Genomic DNA, 18,776 nt, shown 5'->3' with positions numbered 1-18,776 from the left:
AGAATCACAGTGTGTGAATTTTATTTTACCTGCATTTGGTGCTTCTACAGAAAATAGACTTAGAAAAACTTTGCTGCAGTTTGTTTAAAAGGAAAAGTTTCCTGTTGCTAACAAGGTTTCTTGGGTGAAGACAAGAGGCAGGAGGAGGCCTATGGCCGTCCCCTCTCTTACTCCAGGCTCTCCCTGCAGGGGGTTGCAGGGCTGCTGCATGGCATGCAGAACTCGGCATGGCACGCAGGAGTAGCCAGGCCTGAGGCAGACCTGGACTGCCAGGGTGCTGCACATTGCCTTGTGGAAGGCAGGTTTGCTGTTAGATTTTACCTACCCGTAGAATTTTTTATATTGATATCACACATATGCCCTCTTGATAAAACCTATATCTTTTTTTTTTTTTTTTTGGAGACACGGTTTCTCTGTGTAGCCTTGGCTGTCCTGGACTCACTTTGTAGACCAACCAGGCTGGCCTCGAACTCACAGAGATCCGCCTGCCTCTACCTCCCAAGTGCTGGGATTAGAGGTCTGCGCCACCACATCTAGCTTAAGAACTGTATCTTGAGGACACATTAGAACTTGGCTATCATCTCTAAAAGCACTAGCAGTATTCATCTCTTATGGCCTATGTGTTTTCCTAGAGTTCTGTATAGCATATGGTCAAGTAAAGTGTGTCTCAGTGAAGGAGGAATACACTTGCTTATCTTTAGTGTCAGGACAACCAGATCTGACAAAGCTAGCAACTGTTTTTCTCAAAGCTACTCTCCTTCAGAATTAGATTACCACAGGAGACTGTAGTTTCCACATATATTTAGAAGTGATCCTAGACAGCTGACCATATCCAGGTAGATGAGTCACTGCAACCACACTCAGTTACTCAGCTGTGCTAGCTGTAGCATTTCATTCTTGTCCCTTCACATATTACTTTGGATTCCATGACTGGACACACCAAGGAACCTACAATGCTGCTTGGGAAGGAGGAAGCCACATGTGTTCTAGCTGCTGTGTTGACTGGTGAACAGCCAGCAAACACTTGTCTTTTAACAAAGCCTCTAGTGCAGTAGCTCTCAACATTCGGGCTGTGACCCCTTTGGGTTGCATATCAGATATCCTGAATATTACAAATCATAACAGTAGCAGAATTACAGTTATGAAGTAGCGATGGAATAATGTTATGGCTAAGATCACCACAATGTGAGTATCCATATGAAAAAGAGCCACAGCATCAGGAAGGATGAGGACCATTGCTCTAGTGGTTAGCACGCTTTCTCTGAAGTGGTTTGTCAACTCTTTGGAATCTCCATAGTCATGTGACCTTGTAAACCATGAGCTTTATTGCCGGAGTCCAGCCCTGGTGGGGACTGGGGGTGGGAGGGTTGGTTCAGAACCCAAGGGAGGATGTGTAGGATCTGTGGAGGAAAGCTTGGACCAAGAGGTGCAGGTCACACTCTGCACTGAGGCAGCTCAAACCACCTTTATTTATACGTCTATTTTTTTTCACAGCTGAAAAGGCTTTACATTCATTTCCCCATGTACAGCTTCCTTTAAGAACTCCTACATTTAACAGTGATGCGCACACTGTGCTTTTCCCCTTCCTTCTCTTCAGTCCTCGTGGCTTCCTGCTAACCCACGAACCACGTCAACAAGAAAACAGAGCTTTAGCAAGCAGTTCATGTCTCACCCAGGCACACTGGGACGTAACCAAGTGACTGTGGCTGGCAGCAGTGTGGTTACAGCATAGCGATGCGATAGATTGAATTGTTGGCGTTTAGAGTCTCCTCACATCCTACTTCAGAGATCTAATTCCTCTAATGCCCAGGACTGACTGCAAATTAGCAACCTGGGTCAACTCCTCATCCTTGCTTGCCTCACCTCTGAATGTTCCTGTCAAATCTTGGGACCAACAAACCAGCAAGCCCTTCCTAGCCTTTTGGTAATCATCTAGCTGTTGTTTGGAGCAGGTAGGTGGGCAAATAGTTGTCAGAACCAAGTTCCCATCGGGACAGAACATCCGGATGTTAGCTGATGTACCCAGACCAGGCTGTCGTGTTGAGTCAACCACATCATCATTATTACAAGCAGAGGAGTTGTGGTCTCTTCTGCCCCCATGATCCTCAGAAACAAATAAGACTGAGTCACATCCCAAGCTCTCTTTTTCTGCAGAAATGTGTGTCATTGACAAAGTGAAAATAAAAACTGCTATTAGCAAAGGCAGAAATACAAATGCAAGGTGCAATAGCAAGCCGGCATTCCCTCGAGAAAGGCCAGGAGATTCTGCAGGAACATCCCCATAAGGCCTTGCCGTGTGCGGACCAGCTCCTGAGGCCTTTCCATAAGGAGAGCTGTCTGCTTTACACTGTGGCACTGCTCCCAGGAGAGGCTTGGCCACCGCCGTTTCATGTTATGACCATTAGGCTTCAGATCTTCCCCAGTATATTACATTTTACCACTGCTTTGTGAATTCGCTAAGTAAAAGAGGGGGTTGTTGAAGTCAAACAATTGTGGTTTTGTTTCTATTTAAATTTCTGATATTTAGATTTTCATGATTTGTTTTACTGGCTTATAAGCATAGTACTAATTGCCTCAAAGGTAAAATTTCTTCCTCAGATGCAGTGTATGCTTAGTTTTGTGAACACCCACAGACGTACCACCTGTGAGACTGGTACTTGCTGCTATCTTTAACTGGCAACTTCTAGTATAGGAGAGCATCTTTGATTTTGAGACAAGGGACTTGGCTAGTTCATGGTTCTGTAGAATGGTCAGTTAGTCTTCAGGAGACTTCGTGGTGAGCACTCAGAACTGCCACGCAGAATCAAAAGCAAACTGCAAGGATGTTCCAAGATTGATGTCGCCCCCTCAAGGAAACGTCCAGCGCTGTTGTGTTTTGACTTCTGTATTTGTTCCCGAGTGCGTGATAAGGAAAGTCTCACTGAGGCTCCTGGTTATAAATTGTCATGAATTTATTGCAAACTTCAGTGTATATACATGTTTTCCTCCCATACCCCAGCTCCTAAAATAATGACTGAGGCAGAAATACATTTACAAAAGCCTAGGCCAATATAGTGAGGCAAATTCCCTGACTTACTCATAACTAATATTCCATTTATTCTGTTCTTACGTTCTGCCATATGGCTGGTTACCTCTGCTCAGTTGCAGATGTCTATCTTCTAAAGACTCCCAGGGCCAATCTCCTGCCTCTGTCTGTCTCCCAGAGTTCATGTCTCCCGGAACTCCCACCTCCTTATTTCCTGCTTCAGCTGACGGGCCATTAGCTTTTTATTGACATACAGACACAAGAGATTCCTTCTATAGATTAGGTTGAAATATGAAGTTTTATTGTAGAGAAGAAACTTATTTAAAGCTCATTCTGACAGTTGGGTATTTAGGAAGTAGATTATATGTGATTGGGTGTCTATAGGGACAGTAAAGTACGTTGTGAGTCTCAGGATTTTGTTCATGGTGCTGGAGGTTCTGAGGCTTTGCCCCATGGCAGGCGAGTGCTAGTTCACTGAGCCTCTCTTCTGAGTTTTTAAGAGTTTCTGTTGGTGAATTTGCTCCATATCTTTTAGTCAAGGAAATTAGACATCTGGGTATCTTAATTCCTGCATTATTATCCTCTTATAAGTTAATGTCTCTCACAGCCAGTGTACACACTTGATTGGCATCCGTTCTGCTGCAGAGACTAAAAGTTTTTGGCTGGCACACTGGTGACTTTTATCATTGTGTCTGCATCCACGCTCCCTTCCGGTTTTATCTTTAACCCCACCTTTCTTTTCAACTCCAACTCTGCTTTATAAACAGGACTGTGTTGTGGTGAGCTCAGGATTCTCAGTGCCTACCCTAGGCACTGTTCCTTATAAAACAAAATTGTTTTCTTCCTCAGTAGAAAGGAAAAATAATTAAAAATAAAAGTACTTCTTGTCTATAAGTAGTTCAGATAAGAATGCCACTCTCTGATTAGGCCATTCACTTTAAAAAATTACTTCTATTGCCAAAATCTTTATTTTCTTAAAATAAAAATCAGGCCTGGAGAGATGGCTCAGTGATTTAAAATACTTGCTACTACACGCATGCTAGTTCATAACCATTGAGAATCCCAGTTCTAGGGAATCCAACGACCTCTTTTGGCTTTCACAAGCAGCAAACACACATGTGATACACATATATGCATGAATGCAAACCACACAAACACTTGTAAATCTTTAAAAAAATTTTTTTTGTTTTGCTATTAAGATTTCTGACAGCTGGGTATGGTGGCACATGCCTTTAGTCTCAGCACTCAGGGAGGCAGAGGCAGGTGGACCACTGTGACTTCAAGGCCATCTGGCGAGTCTAGGACAGCCAAGGCTACACAGAGAAACCTTGCCTTGAAAAAACAAAACAAACAAAAAAAGTTCTGCCTCCCTCCCCTGTAACTTCGCACTCCCTTATGTGTGGGGCTTCATTGTGCATGCAGGCCCTTGGAAACATCAGTGGTGTGCTGTGTCTGTGCTGGCATTGTGGGCTTTCAGCTGATCTCCTTGTCATGAAGTTATAGACTCTTAATGTTAGCAAGGCCACAGACTACTCAGTCTGCATATCCTTGGTATTCTGGAATGACACTGACTGTTGCCCTCTAACAGTGAGTGAGTAAGGGCAGCGTCGGCCCTTTAGCATCTGTAACGCTTAGGAAGTCTTTGGTGTCTGTGTTCTAACTCTTAGATTCCACTTTGAAGATGTTTTCTAAGGAATCCAAAATGCTACAAAGAAGTATATCATTTTCAAATATGGTAAGCTCATTTTACCAGTGTTATGGTAGAAGTCCGTGGAGGCCGAGATGCAGTTCAGGGTTTGTGCATTAGCCTAGCATGTGCAAGGTCCTGCCCGGGCCTCGGATGCGGACCAGGGAGGGATGGCGGGAGGGAAGGGGGGAGGGAAGACAGGGACCAGGGAGGGATGGCGGGAGGGAAGGAGGAAGGGAAGACAGGAAGGCAGGAGGGCTACTTTCTACTTGCTTCTTTCTCATACTAGTGAGATTTCATTTTAACCAAAAACCTTGAGTACCCAGTAGAATTTTTCCTAATAAGTCTATTGGAAAAGAAACATTTCTGTGCTGCTTAAGTAATTTAGGCACTTGTGATTACTTGGGGCAATACAACCAGTTATTAAAGAATGTGCCTTCTTTTTAATGTCAAGAGATTGTGAAATTTCTTCAGGAGCTTTATGTATTTCCCTTGGCCACATGTCCACCAAGCAGAGAGGGCCATTTCATTCCTAAGAATCATCCTCCTGCCATGATCTTGTCCAGGTTATCAGCATTCCTCCTACCCTATGGGAGCCTAAGAAGCATCAAGCTGGGTCATAATATTTCTGACAAATTTGAGCATTTGGGAGAAGACTATATCCCTGGACTTAGCCAGCCCTCAGCCCTGGGTGGTTAGGAAGAAAGCCACTGTAGGATGAATCTGGTACCAGTTTGGCAGGAATTCATAAGAGATATATGCTAGTGAAGGACCTACTAATTACTGAAAATCACTGATATCAAGTCTTTTTTATTTCAGGCTTTATCTTCTTGTTTACTTTTGCCAGGAGACACCACTGTCATAAGTTCTTCTTGGGATAACAACATGTATGTATCCATGCCTGCTTCTTTGTAATTAATTCCATACACGTGGATGTGAGGAATAAAAGGGTTCCCGCTAGAGGATACATGCTAGATATGAGGACAGTATCATTGGATTCAACTACCATTATTTTAGTGTAATAATCTCTCCAGTTAGAATCTATTTTTCCAACTTTTAAACTCAGGTGAAATGTAGCTAAGACAGTTGGAAAATAATCTGATTTCAAGTTCAAATTTTGAATATTTTTCACTAAATAATACTAGAACAAGAAATTTGTAACTCTGGTAAGCCTTAGTAGTTTAGAAATAAGCAATATTTGTTTCTTAAATGCATGTTTAAACATCTCAAAACTAATTGCGGATATTATTTTAATGGTTGTTGTTATCTTTTAGCTATTTTTATTCCGTAGCATTCGGAAGACGCCAAGACACCCTGATGGGGCATGACGATGCCGTCAGTAAGATCTGTTGGCACAGTGACAGGCTGTACTCTGCATCCTGGGACGCTACCGTGAAGGTTCACATATACTTTTCAACTGAAATTGTTTGCTCATAACATATTGCGAGCCATTGAGCTCCCTATCAGTATGTTTAGTCACTTTACCTTTTCAGAAAGTACATAAATGATATACAAGGGTACGTTACTATTGCCTTTTCTTAAAGTTTGTGTACTGCACATTTTTTCCAAATATCTTTTTAATCTTTTATATAATGTATCTTGATCATATCCAACAGAAATCTCCCCTCCTTTCACCCGAGACTTGCCCTTCCACCTTCAAATCCTCTTCTTCCTCTTCTTTTAAACCCAGGCTCCAAATAGCATTGCCTGTATCCACAGGAGCTTGAGCAGCCCATCAGATGCCATACCCTTGAAGGAAAATGGCACCTTACCCCACCACATTGCCAGTAGCTTTTTAGCTAGGGACAGAGCCCTCTCCATGATGGATGTCAGGGAGGTCTTCTGGAGGTAGCCACAGCTGTTGTGAGTTCATGAGCAGAAGCCATGGAGTATGGAGACAACAGCATTTCATGACACCCCTCCACATCGTACAGACTGTTAGCATCTCCTCCATGGTGGTATTCTCTCAGCTCTGGGGGCAGTGCTATGAATGTCCCCAGGCCTGAGCTGTCAACAGTCACTTGACCAGATGGGAGCCTCTCTGTTGACTGTTTCCTGCTTCAGGAAACAGCTTCCCTGACAAAGGCTGAGAGCAGCACCCATCTATGGGTCTAAACATAACATATTTATAAGGTGGATTCAGCAAAACAGCAGTGATAGGCTTTCATCCAAGGCCTTGTACTTGCCCAGCTCTTGAGCAGGTTTATAGGACAAGACATGAATTCCCTCCAGTGAAGTAGGCTTTAGATCCATTTGGAAAGCCAGTATTTTACAAAGCGGGCACATGCTGGCCAGCAGGTCAGTCTAATAGCACACAGGGTCACTGTTGGATGAATCCATTCATGACCACCCAACCCCAGTGACTGACACTGAAAGTTAGCCAGCAGGGAAGAAATTTCTAGGTCAGTTCCAGCTTGATTTCTGATGTCCTTCAACACCTGGGTGCTATGTCTCAGGATAGGGTGTCACGGCACACTGTGTTCACCCAAGGTGTTGACAGGCTATTGCTCTGAAACAGAATTGGAGCCCTTCTTGGTTGATGACTTGGTTGATCAACTAATCCTAACAATGCAAGTTAAGTTGAGGAATCTTTGAAAGACTAGTGTGTTGAGATGTGAAACAGGCATCCGTGTACTCACTTAGTGTTGCTGTGCTGCAGGCCACAGGCCTCTTCTCTTCAGACTCCTGTGTGCTTTCCCCCATACAAGCCATCCCAGTGCTCCTCACCTTAGATTGCCAGTTTGATTCTCTGTACAAGAAAAAAAGAAACAAATCTTTTATGTTCCTTGCCAAGTCTGTCAGAATTTTTTTTTCTCCAGCCTTACAGATAGATATATTTGTTTTCTGTACATGATTTTAGTAGTTCGAGGGTTTGGATTTCTTACATCTTGAAACGTTATTAGACACCACAACACTTGTGCGTTCACGCTACCTTGATTTGCACAGTGCTTAAATGACACAGCACACATTCAAGGGCACGGACAGAAGCAGGTGTGTCCTGGTTGGGAAGAGCCCCATGAGGAGAAGCTGGACGTGCCCCAGCTTCCATTGGCAGGCATGCTGGAAGTTTTTTTTTTTCAAATGTGTTGAGCATTTTGTATTAAAGTTTAAAAATACCTTCTGCAATGTGCTGTCCTAGGTGTGGTCTGGTGTTCCCGCAGAAATGCCAGGCACCAAAAGACACCAGTTTGACTTACTGGCCGAGCTGGAACATGACGTCAGTGTGAGTCCAACAGCAGAGCTCTGGGTCCAGAGGGGTAGGGGAAGGTTGGGATGGGGAGGAAGGGCTTGGGTTGTGTAAGTTTTTATTTCCTTTGTTTTCTTTTGCATATTGGGGATTATAGGCAAGGTGTTTGGGCAATCTTGTGAAGTATTTGATTCTGCCTTCCTTTCCCCCTCTCATTTGTCCTTTTGTTCATTTACCTGAGAATTAAGTTCTGTCCCAGTTCATTGTCAAGGTGTTAGTTCTGAAGTAGGACCCACTATTTTCATGTTTTCTAACCTAGAAGGGGAACAGACCATCTGTTCAGGTGACACTCATCCCAAAGCTGAGAACAGCAACAAGCTGTCAGGGATGGCCAACAACGCGCAGCCTGGTGGCAGAGCCAAAGGAGAATTTGTTCCTGGTGGGGTTGAGTCATGCTGCTGTGTGCTAGGCTGTAGTTTACAGTACTGCCTTTGTCCAGCCACTGTGACCTGGTGCTAAGTTTGCACAGTCTTCAGATATGACGTTAAAGATACTTAGTATACAATTCAAGATGGCATTCAAATGGAGAGATCCTTGATTTCACAAATAGTCATGGATCAGCGTGGCTTCAAGCACCTCCCTATGATATATTACTCAGTTAACTTTTTAAAATGTTTTTAATTGAAATAGAATTGCATCACTTTGTATCCTCCTTTTCCTCCTTTTAATCCCCCTACCTAGCCTTTTTTGTTGGGCCCTACCAAGTCCCCCCACTCAAGTTGATAGCCTTTTTAAAGTTATTGTTACATCACATAACACACATGCATATGCACAAAAATATATAACCACCGCCTGCTGAGTCTGAGTTGGTGGTGTGCAGAAAGTTTCAAGGCTGACTGCTCTGCACTGAGCACCCAGTAAGGAGGCTCATCACTGGGAGAAGCTAATGCTCCTCACAGTTGCCACAGTCTCCTGCAGTTCTTTGTGTCATGGTAAGACCCTATAAACATTCCATTTTCCACATTAACATGTCCATTGAGACTGCCACTGTTCCAGTCTTGCTTATGTAGCCATTTCTAAGAGAGACTAATTTGCTGCCGACTTCCAGGTATTCTGGCTCTTCCGCTCTCTCTGCCCTCTCTTCCTTGAGCCATAGATGCAGGAACTGTAATGTAAATGTAGCCGTTGGGGCTAGGTTCCCTGCAATCTGTTAATCTCAGCATTGTGCTGTTACGGCTTTCTGTGATAGACTCCATACGCTGTAAAGAGAGCTTTCTTCGATGGGGAGTGGTGCAAGGATAAAATTTAGAATGCAGTAAAAGATTGTGCTGGTCTAGCAAAGCGGCAGTAGTAGATTCTTTTCTAAACTCTATGACCTCAATAAGACCCCCAAACACTGGCCAGGCTAGGAATGTACCAGGAATGCTTTCCCTCTTGTTAAGTCCAACTAGATAGCTGTTGGTTGCCGTTGATATGTGAGAGCCACCTACTGTGCTCTTACGTATATCTTACCATGCTGGTAACTATCTTGGGTCCTAGGTGTTGCAGTTAGGTAGGACTGTTTAATTGCTTCCCTCCCTTGGCACCTTACGTAGTACTTTCTGGAACCATGGGAGCTAGGCCAAAGGAAAGAGGCTTTCAGGTCAGATTCAGCTCAAGTCATCTGAGTCATATGTTCTATGTGTGGTGTCTCCAGGAATAAGGCCCACACTATATAAATGATCTATATTAGTGAGTCACTTGGATTACTGTGGCCACTCAAAAGGCAACTTCTCATGCCTGGTAGTGGAGTACTTGTTAGTTTATGATCCTTGTGTGCATGCACACATACTCTTAAGTATTGCCTATAATGTTCTGTCAGTTAAATAAGGTAATATGATTCCTTGAGGCTTTACCAAACAACCTTGGTATTTGTCCCTCATCTCTTCCTCTGCATTGACCTCCCCAAGCTGGAGTACCCCTTCATTTTCCGATCTCCCATCCCATCGGTAACTGCTATCCCTCCCACACACCAGTGGCTCCTTTATACTTTCCTGGTTTCTGTGTTGTACACTCCAATCTGAAGATTTGGAACTAGGAATTGCAGATGAGAAAGCACATGCAACATCTGTCTTTCTGGGTTCGGTTTCCTCACTCAATAAAATCTTTTCTAGGTCCATCCATTTGCCTGCAAATTTTACTTTTCTTTACAACTGAATAGTATTCTGTTGTGAATAAGGACCACAATTTCATTATTTAGTTATCTGCTGCGATGATATTTAGATCATTTCCATTTGCTAGCTATTGTGAATAATGGACATGGCTGAGCAAATATCTGTGCAATAGGATATTGAGTCATTTGGGCATATGCCAAAGAGCTTCCAGTAGATTAAATTTCAGTTTTTTGAGGATTCTCCACACTGATTTCCAGAGTGGCCGCACCAATTTGCATTCCACCAACAGTAGATGAAGGTTCCTTTGTCTCAACTCTTAGCATTTGGTGTCAGTTGTTTTGTTATCTTTGCCATTCTGACTGGAGTGAGATGAAATCTCAAAGTTGTTTTAATTTAAATTTCCCTAATTACTAAGCATGATGACCACTTTTTGAAGTAGTTTTAGCCATTTTTATTTCTTTTATTGAGAACTCTGTTTAGATCCCTTGCCTATTTTTCAATTGGGACATTTGTTTCCTTGCCTTTATTTGTTTGGGGTTTTTTGTTTGTTTGTTTGTTTGTTTCATTCCTTGTATATTTAGAATATTAATCCTCTGACAGATATGTAGCTGGCAAGATTCTCTCCCATTCTCTGTGTTTCTTCTTCACCTGGTTGATTGTTTCCTTAGTTACACAGAAGCATTTCAGTGTTCTGAGGTCCTACTTGTCAATAGCTGGCTTTAATTTCGTGGCTAATGGAGCCCTCATGCCCAGAAAGTTCTTTCTTACACTAATGTTTCCTGTGTTTTCTAGTAGTTTTAGCATTTCAGATTTACAGTTGAGGTATTTGATCCACTTGGGTCTAATTTTTGTGCAGTGGGGTAGATATGGGTATCATTTCATGGATAGACATCAATTTTGCCAGCACCGTTATAGAACATGCATGCAGTCTTTCCCCCAGGGTATGTTTTTGCCTTTTATCAAAGAATCAGATAACAGTAGTTACAAATATTCATATTTGTGTCTTCTCTTTTATTCTCTGGTATACATGTCTGGTTTTGTACCAGTACCATGTTCTATTACAAGTCTGGAATAATAGTCTCTCCCTTTTGCTTCTTTTTATTCAGGATTGCTTTAGCTATCTGTTGTTGTTTTGTTTTGTTTTGTTTTTCTGGTTCCACTTAAATTTTAGGGTTTGTTTGCTTATTTCATACTGTGAAGGATGTTGTGAATATTTTAGTTGGGATTGCATTGAACATGTAAATTGCTTTTGATGAGATGGTCATTTTCATAATACTGATGCATGAACATGGGATGTCTTTCCATTTTCTAGTTTTTCTCAAACTTTCTTCAGAGATTTAAAGTTTTCATTGTAGAGGGTTTTTTTTTTTACCCTTAGTTGGGTTTTTTTCAAAGATATTTTAATGCTGTTGTGAATGGAAATGTGCCCATGATCTCTTTCTTGTGTTTTTGTTGATTTATAGAAAGGCTACTGATTTTTCTAAGTTGATTTTGTAAATCAACTTCTTTGCTGAAATTGTTGTTTCTTCACATTTTATGGTAGAAATTTTGAGATCTCTTTTGTACAGTATCAAACCATCTTCAAATAGAGATAGTTTGACTTCTTTCCTATTTCATTTCTTCTCTTGTCTTATTGTTCCAGCTAGTGCTTCCAGATCTATTGAAAAGGAGTGGGGGTAGCAGACAGCTGCCGCACCTTGTTCTGATTGTGAGATTGCTTTAAACTTTTCTCCATTTAGAATAATGTTGGCTGTGGGTTGGCCATATATAGCCTTTATTATGCTGAGGTATGTTCCCTTCATCCCTACTCTATCTAGGACTTTTATCATGAACACATGTTAGATTTTGACAAAGGATATTTCTGTATCTATTAGGTGGTGTGGTATTTGTCTTCAAGTCTATTTATTATGTTTATTTACTTAAGTATGTTGAACTAACTTGACTTTTTTGACATGTGCTTACTAGTATGCTATTGAGGAAATTTTAATTTATGTTCAAAAAGGATATAGTATGTAGTTTTGTTTGTTGTTGCCTTTACCTAGTTTTGATAGTAGATAATATTGGCTTCTTGGGAAATAATTTCCTAGTGATGCTTTATTTTTTATAAAGAATTTTTAAAGTATTGTTCAAGGTAGTTCTGCTGTGAATCCATCTGCGCATGGACAGTTTTGGTCAGAATTATGGCTTTTTATTACTGTTTCAATCTCCTGTTGTGTGTCTGTTTAGGTTGTTGGTCTTTTAGATTTAAGTTTGATAGTTTGGATAAATCAAGAAATTCATCCATTTTTTCTAAATTTTCCAACTTAATGGAGAATAGGTTTTTAAACTATTGCCTTATAATATTCTATATTTCTATTGTCTATTGTAATATTTTCCTTCATATTTTTTATTCTGTTAATTTGGGTCATCTCTCTCTTTTGGTTAATTGGGCCAAGGGCCTGTCAATCTTGTTTCACTTCTCAAAGAACCAGCTCTTACTTTCATTGATTCTCTTCGTGTTATTTTGTTTCTATTTCATTAATGTTTTGATTTTTATTATTTACTAGCCACTTGGTTTGTTCTTGTTTTCCTAAATTCTTGAGCTACATCATTTAGTCACTTATTTATGCTGATATGCTGATTTTTTATTTTTTGTTTGTTTTATTGTTGTTGTTTTAGTTTTGGTTTTTTGAGATAGGGTTTTCCTGTATAGATTTGGCTGTCCTGGAATTCATTCTGTAGGCCAGGCTGGTCTCAAAACTTGCAGAGATCTGCCTGCCTCAGCCTCTAGAGTACCAGGATTAAAGGCATGTGCCACCTGGTTTTGTTTTAAATGTAGACACTTAAATTGAAATTTCTCTTATAGAACTGCTTTCAGTATGTCCCAGAGATTTGGTTGTGTTTTCATTTTCATTTATTTTCAAGAATATTTTATTTCTTTTATGATTTCTTCTTTGATCCATTCAACATAGAGTAATGAGTTGCTTAATCCCCCTGAGTTTCTACACTAACTGGAGTTTTGTTTGCTGTTTATGTTTTATTACATAATGACTGCATAGGATACGTGGGATTATTTCAGAGGTATGCTTTGTGTCCCAGCATGTTGTCTCTTTTAGAGAAGCTCCCATGTGCTGTTGAGCGAATGTATATTATTTGCTGTTTTGGTAGAATATTCTGCAGGTATCTGTTAGAACCATGTGAGGCAAGATAACATGAGGCTTCTCTGTTTGTTTGCTTCACTGTGTTAATCCATCTTTAATTCTGTTAGTTTATGTCTAATGAAACTGGACACATCAGAGTTTGGTATAAATATTTAGTATTGTTGTTTTCCTGACTAATTGATGGCTTGATTAGGATGAAGTGCCATTGTCTCTTTGATTAGTATTAGTTTGAATTTTTTTTTCTTTATCCCATTTATTTGAAATAATTTTTCCACCCTTCCATTTTAAGGTGATGCCTATCTTTAAAGTTGTTTTGTTTTTTAGACAACGGATAATGGATTTTGCTTAATCCATTAATATTTAGAGTTATTTATTGAAAGCTGTGTGTCGTGTAGACTGTGGTCAATTTGATTTTGTTTTCTGGTTTTCACTCTTAGTTGCATGTTTATTAAATTAGGCTTGATTTGATTTCTTCCTAGAGTCACTTCCTAGAGTCTAGGAAGAAGTTCTAGAGTCTTCTCTTGGGTTCATAGTATTGCTTCCAGTATTCTGTTTAGTGATTTTGATTTAACTTGGATATGACTCTTTTCAGGCTGTCTGGACCATGGGAAGTTTCTTCTTCTCCTTCAACTATGGCAGGCGTTTTTGCAGGATACAGGGAGTCTGCTTGGCAGTTGGTTGGTTATAACTTGGAGTGCATTGCTCCAGGCTCTTCGGGCTTTCAATTTCCATTAAGAAACCAGGAATTATTCTGACAAGCTTTTCTTTGCATGTGACTGGTTCTTTCTCTTACAGTGCTGTTCTGCACAGGAGTTTTGACTGTCTTCTACTCTGAGGTGTTGGTTTTTGGGTCTTGTCTAGTTGAGGTTCTGTGTACTTTTTGTGTCCGACCCTTCTTGTATAGTTCTGCCTTTCCTTAGCTTGAAGAGGTTTCCTTCCATGAGATGGTCTGGGCCACTCTCTTGAGATCTCCTTCCTTTATGGCTATGATTTGAAGATTTGGTCTTTCGATATATACCACATTTCCTGTAAATGCCTTTCCTTATGTTAAAAAAATTTATTTTTTTCTCTTGATTGTATAATGTAGATCCTCTATTTTCAAGTCCTGATATTCTATCTTCTGCTAGATTCAGTCTACTTGAAAGGTTTTCCCGAGTTTTGTCATTGGGTTATTGAGTTTTTACAATTCCATCTTCATCTTGGCTCGTGTTTCTTCAGTGTTTTTATCTTTGTTGAATTCATTTTTCAAGTCCTAAATTATCTTTACTGAAATTTCTTGCATGTCATTCAGGTGTTTGATATATTCGTGGACCTCAATGAAGTGTTTGTGTCTTCATTAAATTATTTATTTATTTATTTATTTATTTATTTATTTATTTATTTATGTTCTTTGATAAAACTTATGATTGTTCTTTTAAAGTGTGTCCTAAGGTTCATCTAGGGAGTTCTCTAGAGAACACCTCTATAGGACTAGGGAGTTTAAGGAGACATGCTGCTTTTGCCACTCTCTTTATTTTTATATATGACCTGGGCATGTGGACTCCTTTGGTTGTGTCTGGTGTGTTGTTCTGGCCTCCCTTAGATTGGGTCAGTGCAGGAGATACATCACCTGACCTGGGTCAGATAAGGCTGAATGAGCTGTTTAATTGGTCCAAGGAAAGATGGCGCCCAAACCACAGTTCTAGAGACAGGCCAGGAAAGGGGGTGGGGGGGTTGGCAGATGAAGAGTTCATCACTGCAGGTCTAGAACTACGATGGTGAGTTGGCAGGAAGCAGGTTGGAGGGAAGGAGTTAACTATTTTAAAGATTGTATTTGTGTGTGTGTGTGTGTGTGTGTGTGTGTGTGTGTGCGCGCGCGCGCGCGCACGTGCACACGTGTGCGTGAGCGCACATGTGCATGTGCATTCCTGGAAGAGAACAAGGCATCAGATCTTCTGGTGCTGGAGTGAACCACTTGATATGGGTGCTGGGAACTGAACTCAGATCCTCTTATAAGAACAGTGCATTCTATTAACCACTGAGCCATCTCTATATTGACAGGACTTAACTTTTTCTTTTATACTATTTTAGGCCACTTGAAAATAGCATTAAAGCTCTCTATAGTATTTCATATACTTGTGTTTTTCTAGCATACTTCGAATTTTACTTCATTTTAAAATAAAAGGTCATTTGTTGAGATGCTACAAAATATAATACAGCTGTACCAGCACACTGCAGTTTTTATTTTTGTGGGTGGAAAAAGCATAGTTAATGAGTAATGAGCCAATTATTTATCACTATTTCTTCTTAGGTCAATACCATCAATTTAAATGCTGTAAGCACACTGTTAGTTTCTGGCACCAAAGAAGGCATGGTGAATATTTGGGACCTCACTACAGCCACTTTATTACACCAGATTTCATGCCATTCAGGGACAATATGTGATGCTGCTTTTAGCCCAGGTAGGTATTATCCTTTTCAATATAAGATGACAGCAATTCAGCTAGAACACTGAAATTAAAAGTTCAAAACAAGCCGGGCATGGTGGTGCATGCCTTTAATCCCAGCACTGGGGAGGCAGAAGCAGCCAGATCTCTGTGAGTTTGAGGCCAGCTTGGTCTATAAAGCAAGTCCAGGACAGCCAAAGCTACACAGAGAAACCCTGTCTCGAAGAACAACAACAACACAAAAGTTCAAAACAATAATCCTCACTGCTGAGAGCTTCTGCCTATAGCTAAAGCTGGTTCATGTCTGGATACACATATTTTGGCACTGGCAAATCTATAAATTGGATACTGCTTTTAATTCCTCAGCTGGAGGAATCAACATGCGTGATAGAACTCCCATCAAAGGGTCATCTCATTATAGGGTCTGAGAAACTAGAAAATTCCAAGAATGCAAGGAACTCAAGGAAAATGAAGCAGGGGGTAGATTTAGAAGTCAAGTCTGAGCGATCAGAACCATTTTCTGAAGCAGCTCCGTGTGTGTGTTTATGGCAGATAGTCGCCACATCCTCAGCACAGGAGCAGACGGCTGTCTAAATGTGATTGACGTGCAGACGGGCATGCTCATCTCCTCCATGGCCTCAGAGGAGCCGCAGAGGTACAGTTGCCACTCAGCAGCCATGTATTTACAGTATGTTTGCGATCGTTTCATTTGCTCATGCCTGTCCGGGCTTACGTACTTCCTTTTTAATGGACTGTCTCCCATCATGCTTGCAGGTGCTTCCTCTGGGATGGAAATTCTGTCTTATCTGGAAGTCGGTCTGGTGAGCTGCTTGTCTGGGACCTCCTTGGAGCGAAAATCAGTGAGCGGATACAGGGCCACGCAGGTACGTGGAGTGCAGCTATCTTCATCTGCCGAGATCTTTATCAGGCCTGCATTTCCCACAGGGAACACACTCTTAGGCAGACACCATGTCACGTGCTCTCTGGGCTGTTAACATTTTCCTTTTACATTCTGATTGGCCAGTGGTTATGCCTTTTAAGTTCCTTAAGATTTATATTCATTTTGGCCTCTGAAAGAAGTGCTTATGGTGTATGCCTTTAATTCTAGCACTTTAGAAGCAAAGGCAGGATGATGTCTGTGAGTTGGAGGCCTGCCTGGTCTTTAGAGTTCCAGGACAGCAAGGGCTGTTACACAGAGAAACCTAGTCTTGAAAAACCAAAAGGAAAAAAAAGTGTTTATACATCCACATAGTGAAAAAAATTATGTCAAAGCTGTATAACTGATTTTCTAAAAATAGTGGTTACCGAAAGATAATGCAAAATAAAGTACCGTGGAAACTAAGGTGTCCGCCTAGTGTCAGCCTGCAACTCCAACATCTCAGTCTTGAGGGCATGTGTGCCAATGAATCCCATGTGGGTGGTGAAGCATCGTGTGGACAGAACCGTGCATACAGTGCTATGCATGGCTCTCCTGCTCCCTTTCCACCCGCAGACTCCTGGAGAGTCAGTGTCGTCTGCAGGTGGTCCTCCTTCCTGATCACGTGGTCCTCCTTCCTGATCACGTGGGGGCTTTCGGTTACCGCTTCCCACGGGGAGATGTAACTGCCTACCTCAACTCTTTTGTCATACAATTTCATGCTTTCTTTTTAAACATGTATCTTAAAATTATGTAGATATGCTTTCCCCCTCAATTTAGTGGGTTTTGGGGGGGGGGTTAAACAATTGCCAACTCATGTGACCCTTCCGATGGAAAAGGCATAAATCCGCAAGCCTGGCCACAGGCTGCCCGCTTCCCTTTCTATAATCTCTTGACTTTTCTAGTACCATTTGCCAAGGTGTACATTTGCATCAATCATTTTGCTTTTAGATGAATAGTGAAATGGTTCATTGCTTATAAGTTCTTCGTAGAAGCAAGTGTTTTTAAACTTCTAGACAGTTTTTATTATAGAAAGGCAAGGTGTAGCAGTTCCTTCTCTCTTTAAGGGCACAGCAGCCTGCGTTGCCCTCACTGTGTCCACCCTTGGTTGCACTCCTCCCTAACTAATGTCTTTCAGGTGCCGTGACATGCATATGGATGAACGAACAGTGCAGCAGCATCATCACAGGAGGGGAAGACAGACAAATTATGTTTTGGAAATTGCAGTATTAAGTGCCTTTTCCTCTCTCCTAAGTTCAATTCTATTTAATGTATTTTTAAGCCAAACTTTGGACTGGTGAATGTGCAATGATAGTACTTACAAGTTTTACCACATGAAAAATGTGTGGTTTCAACTTCCTAAATCATGGAGACTTCATTCAAAGCCATTTGTTGTCATCCATTAGGGCAAATGAAACATGGCAGTGTTAGAGAAAACGTTCTAAGACAGGACCGTCCCATGTGATGGTGGTTAGAAGACTGTATTGGGTGGGAGAGGACAAAAAGAAATACCCAGTTGGAGTGAGGAAACATCGGACAACGCTGGGCAGCTCAGGTCACCAAGAGGAGGTGCAAGAGCCTCTGATCTGAGTTGCCCTGGTTGTCCCAAGGTTCTTGGATGTGTTTTCATGGACTGGTTCCTTTCTGCAGTGCTACAAGCCCAGATTCTAAGAATCTGGGAGAGGAATAGCAGTTCTTAAAACAGTAAGTCTACTACTGTGTATAGTAATGGTTTATATTTCATTACGCTACTAAATGTTCATCTTTTCTACATTAAAAATATTTTTCTGTAATGAAAGCAGTTTTCCCTTTTCTTATGTAAGTAATTTCACTTAAGAATCACAAGTATTAATCCTCCCACAAAACCGCATTTAATTTCTTTCGGACCTGCATTCAGAACCAGGGTGGATAATCAAACTGGGAAGTGTGCGTCTCCAGCAAGGTAAGCTATATAGCTATGGCAATGATTTTCTTTTAGATTCAATCTCTGAACAACAACCATATATATGATTACAAATTTTCTATGTAGTTGAAAGCATTGTTATAATGGAATTAAGAGGACAAATTCCCCAGGCAGCCTAAGTGACAGTGAGTACATGTGGTTGTTCTCCAGCTTCTAGAGATGCAGCAGCCTCACCAGGGTCCTCCATCACCCCCGCCAGGTGCACAGGGTGAAGGGGCCACACGCCTGGCCATCTAGGGTGCTCAGCAAGTTATTTCCAAGCCCCGTCTTAGCTTAGAG

The 18,776-nt window shown here is 41.3% G+C and overlaps 1 protein-coding gene across 2 annotated transcripts in view; it reads left to right on the top strand.

The window, feature by feature from the left end:
* NSMAF (neutral sphingomyelinase activation associated factor) overlaps positions 1–18,332 on the top strand; it is a 58,451-nt gene extending 40,119 nt beyond the window's left edge. For both annotated transcript variants that reach the window (XM_084791169.1, XM_084791168.1), the window contains 8 exons: positions 4,693–4,760; positions 5,532–5,599; positions 5,987–6,110; positions 7,852–7,935; positions 15,483–15,633; positions 16,171–16,273; positions 16,393–16,502; positions 17,673–18,332. In XM_084791169.1, coding sequence (XP_084647295.1) covers positions 4,693–4,760; positions 5,532–5,599; positions 5,987–6,110; positions 7,852–7,935; positions 15,483–15,633; positions 16,171–16,273; positions 16,393–16,502; positions 17,673–17,767 — 803 coding nt within the window. In that variant the 3' untranslated portion in view covers positions 17,768–18,332. The remainder of the gene's footprint in view (positions 1–4,692; positions 4,761–5,531; positions 5,600–5,986; positions 6,111–7,851; positions 7,936–15,482; positions 15,634–16,170; positions 16,274–16,392; positions 16,503–17,672) is intronic.
* Positions 18,333–18,776: the final 444 nt, after the last annotated feature.

Source organism: Acomys minous, assembly GCF_964271855.1.
Source record: "Acomys minous genome assembly, chromosome: 1".
NCBI classification, from domain to species: domain Eukaryota; kingdom Metazoa; phylum Chordata; class Mammalia; order Rodentia; family Muridae; genus Acomys; species Acomys minous.
This window is presented reverse-complemented; position numbering and strand designations above follow the sequence as displayed.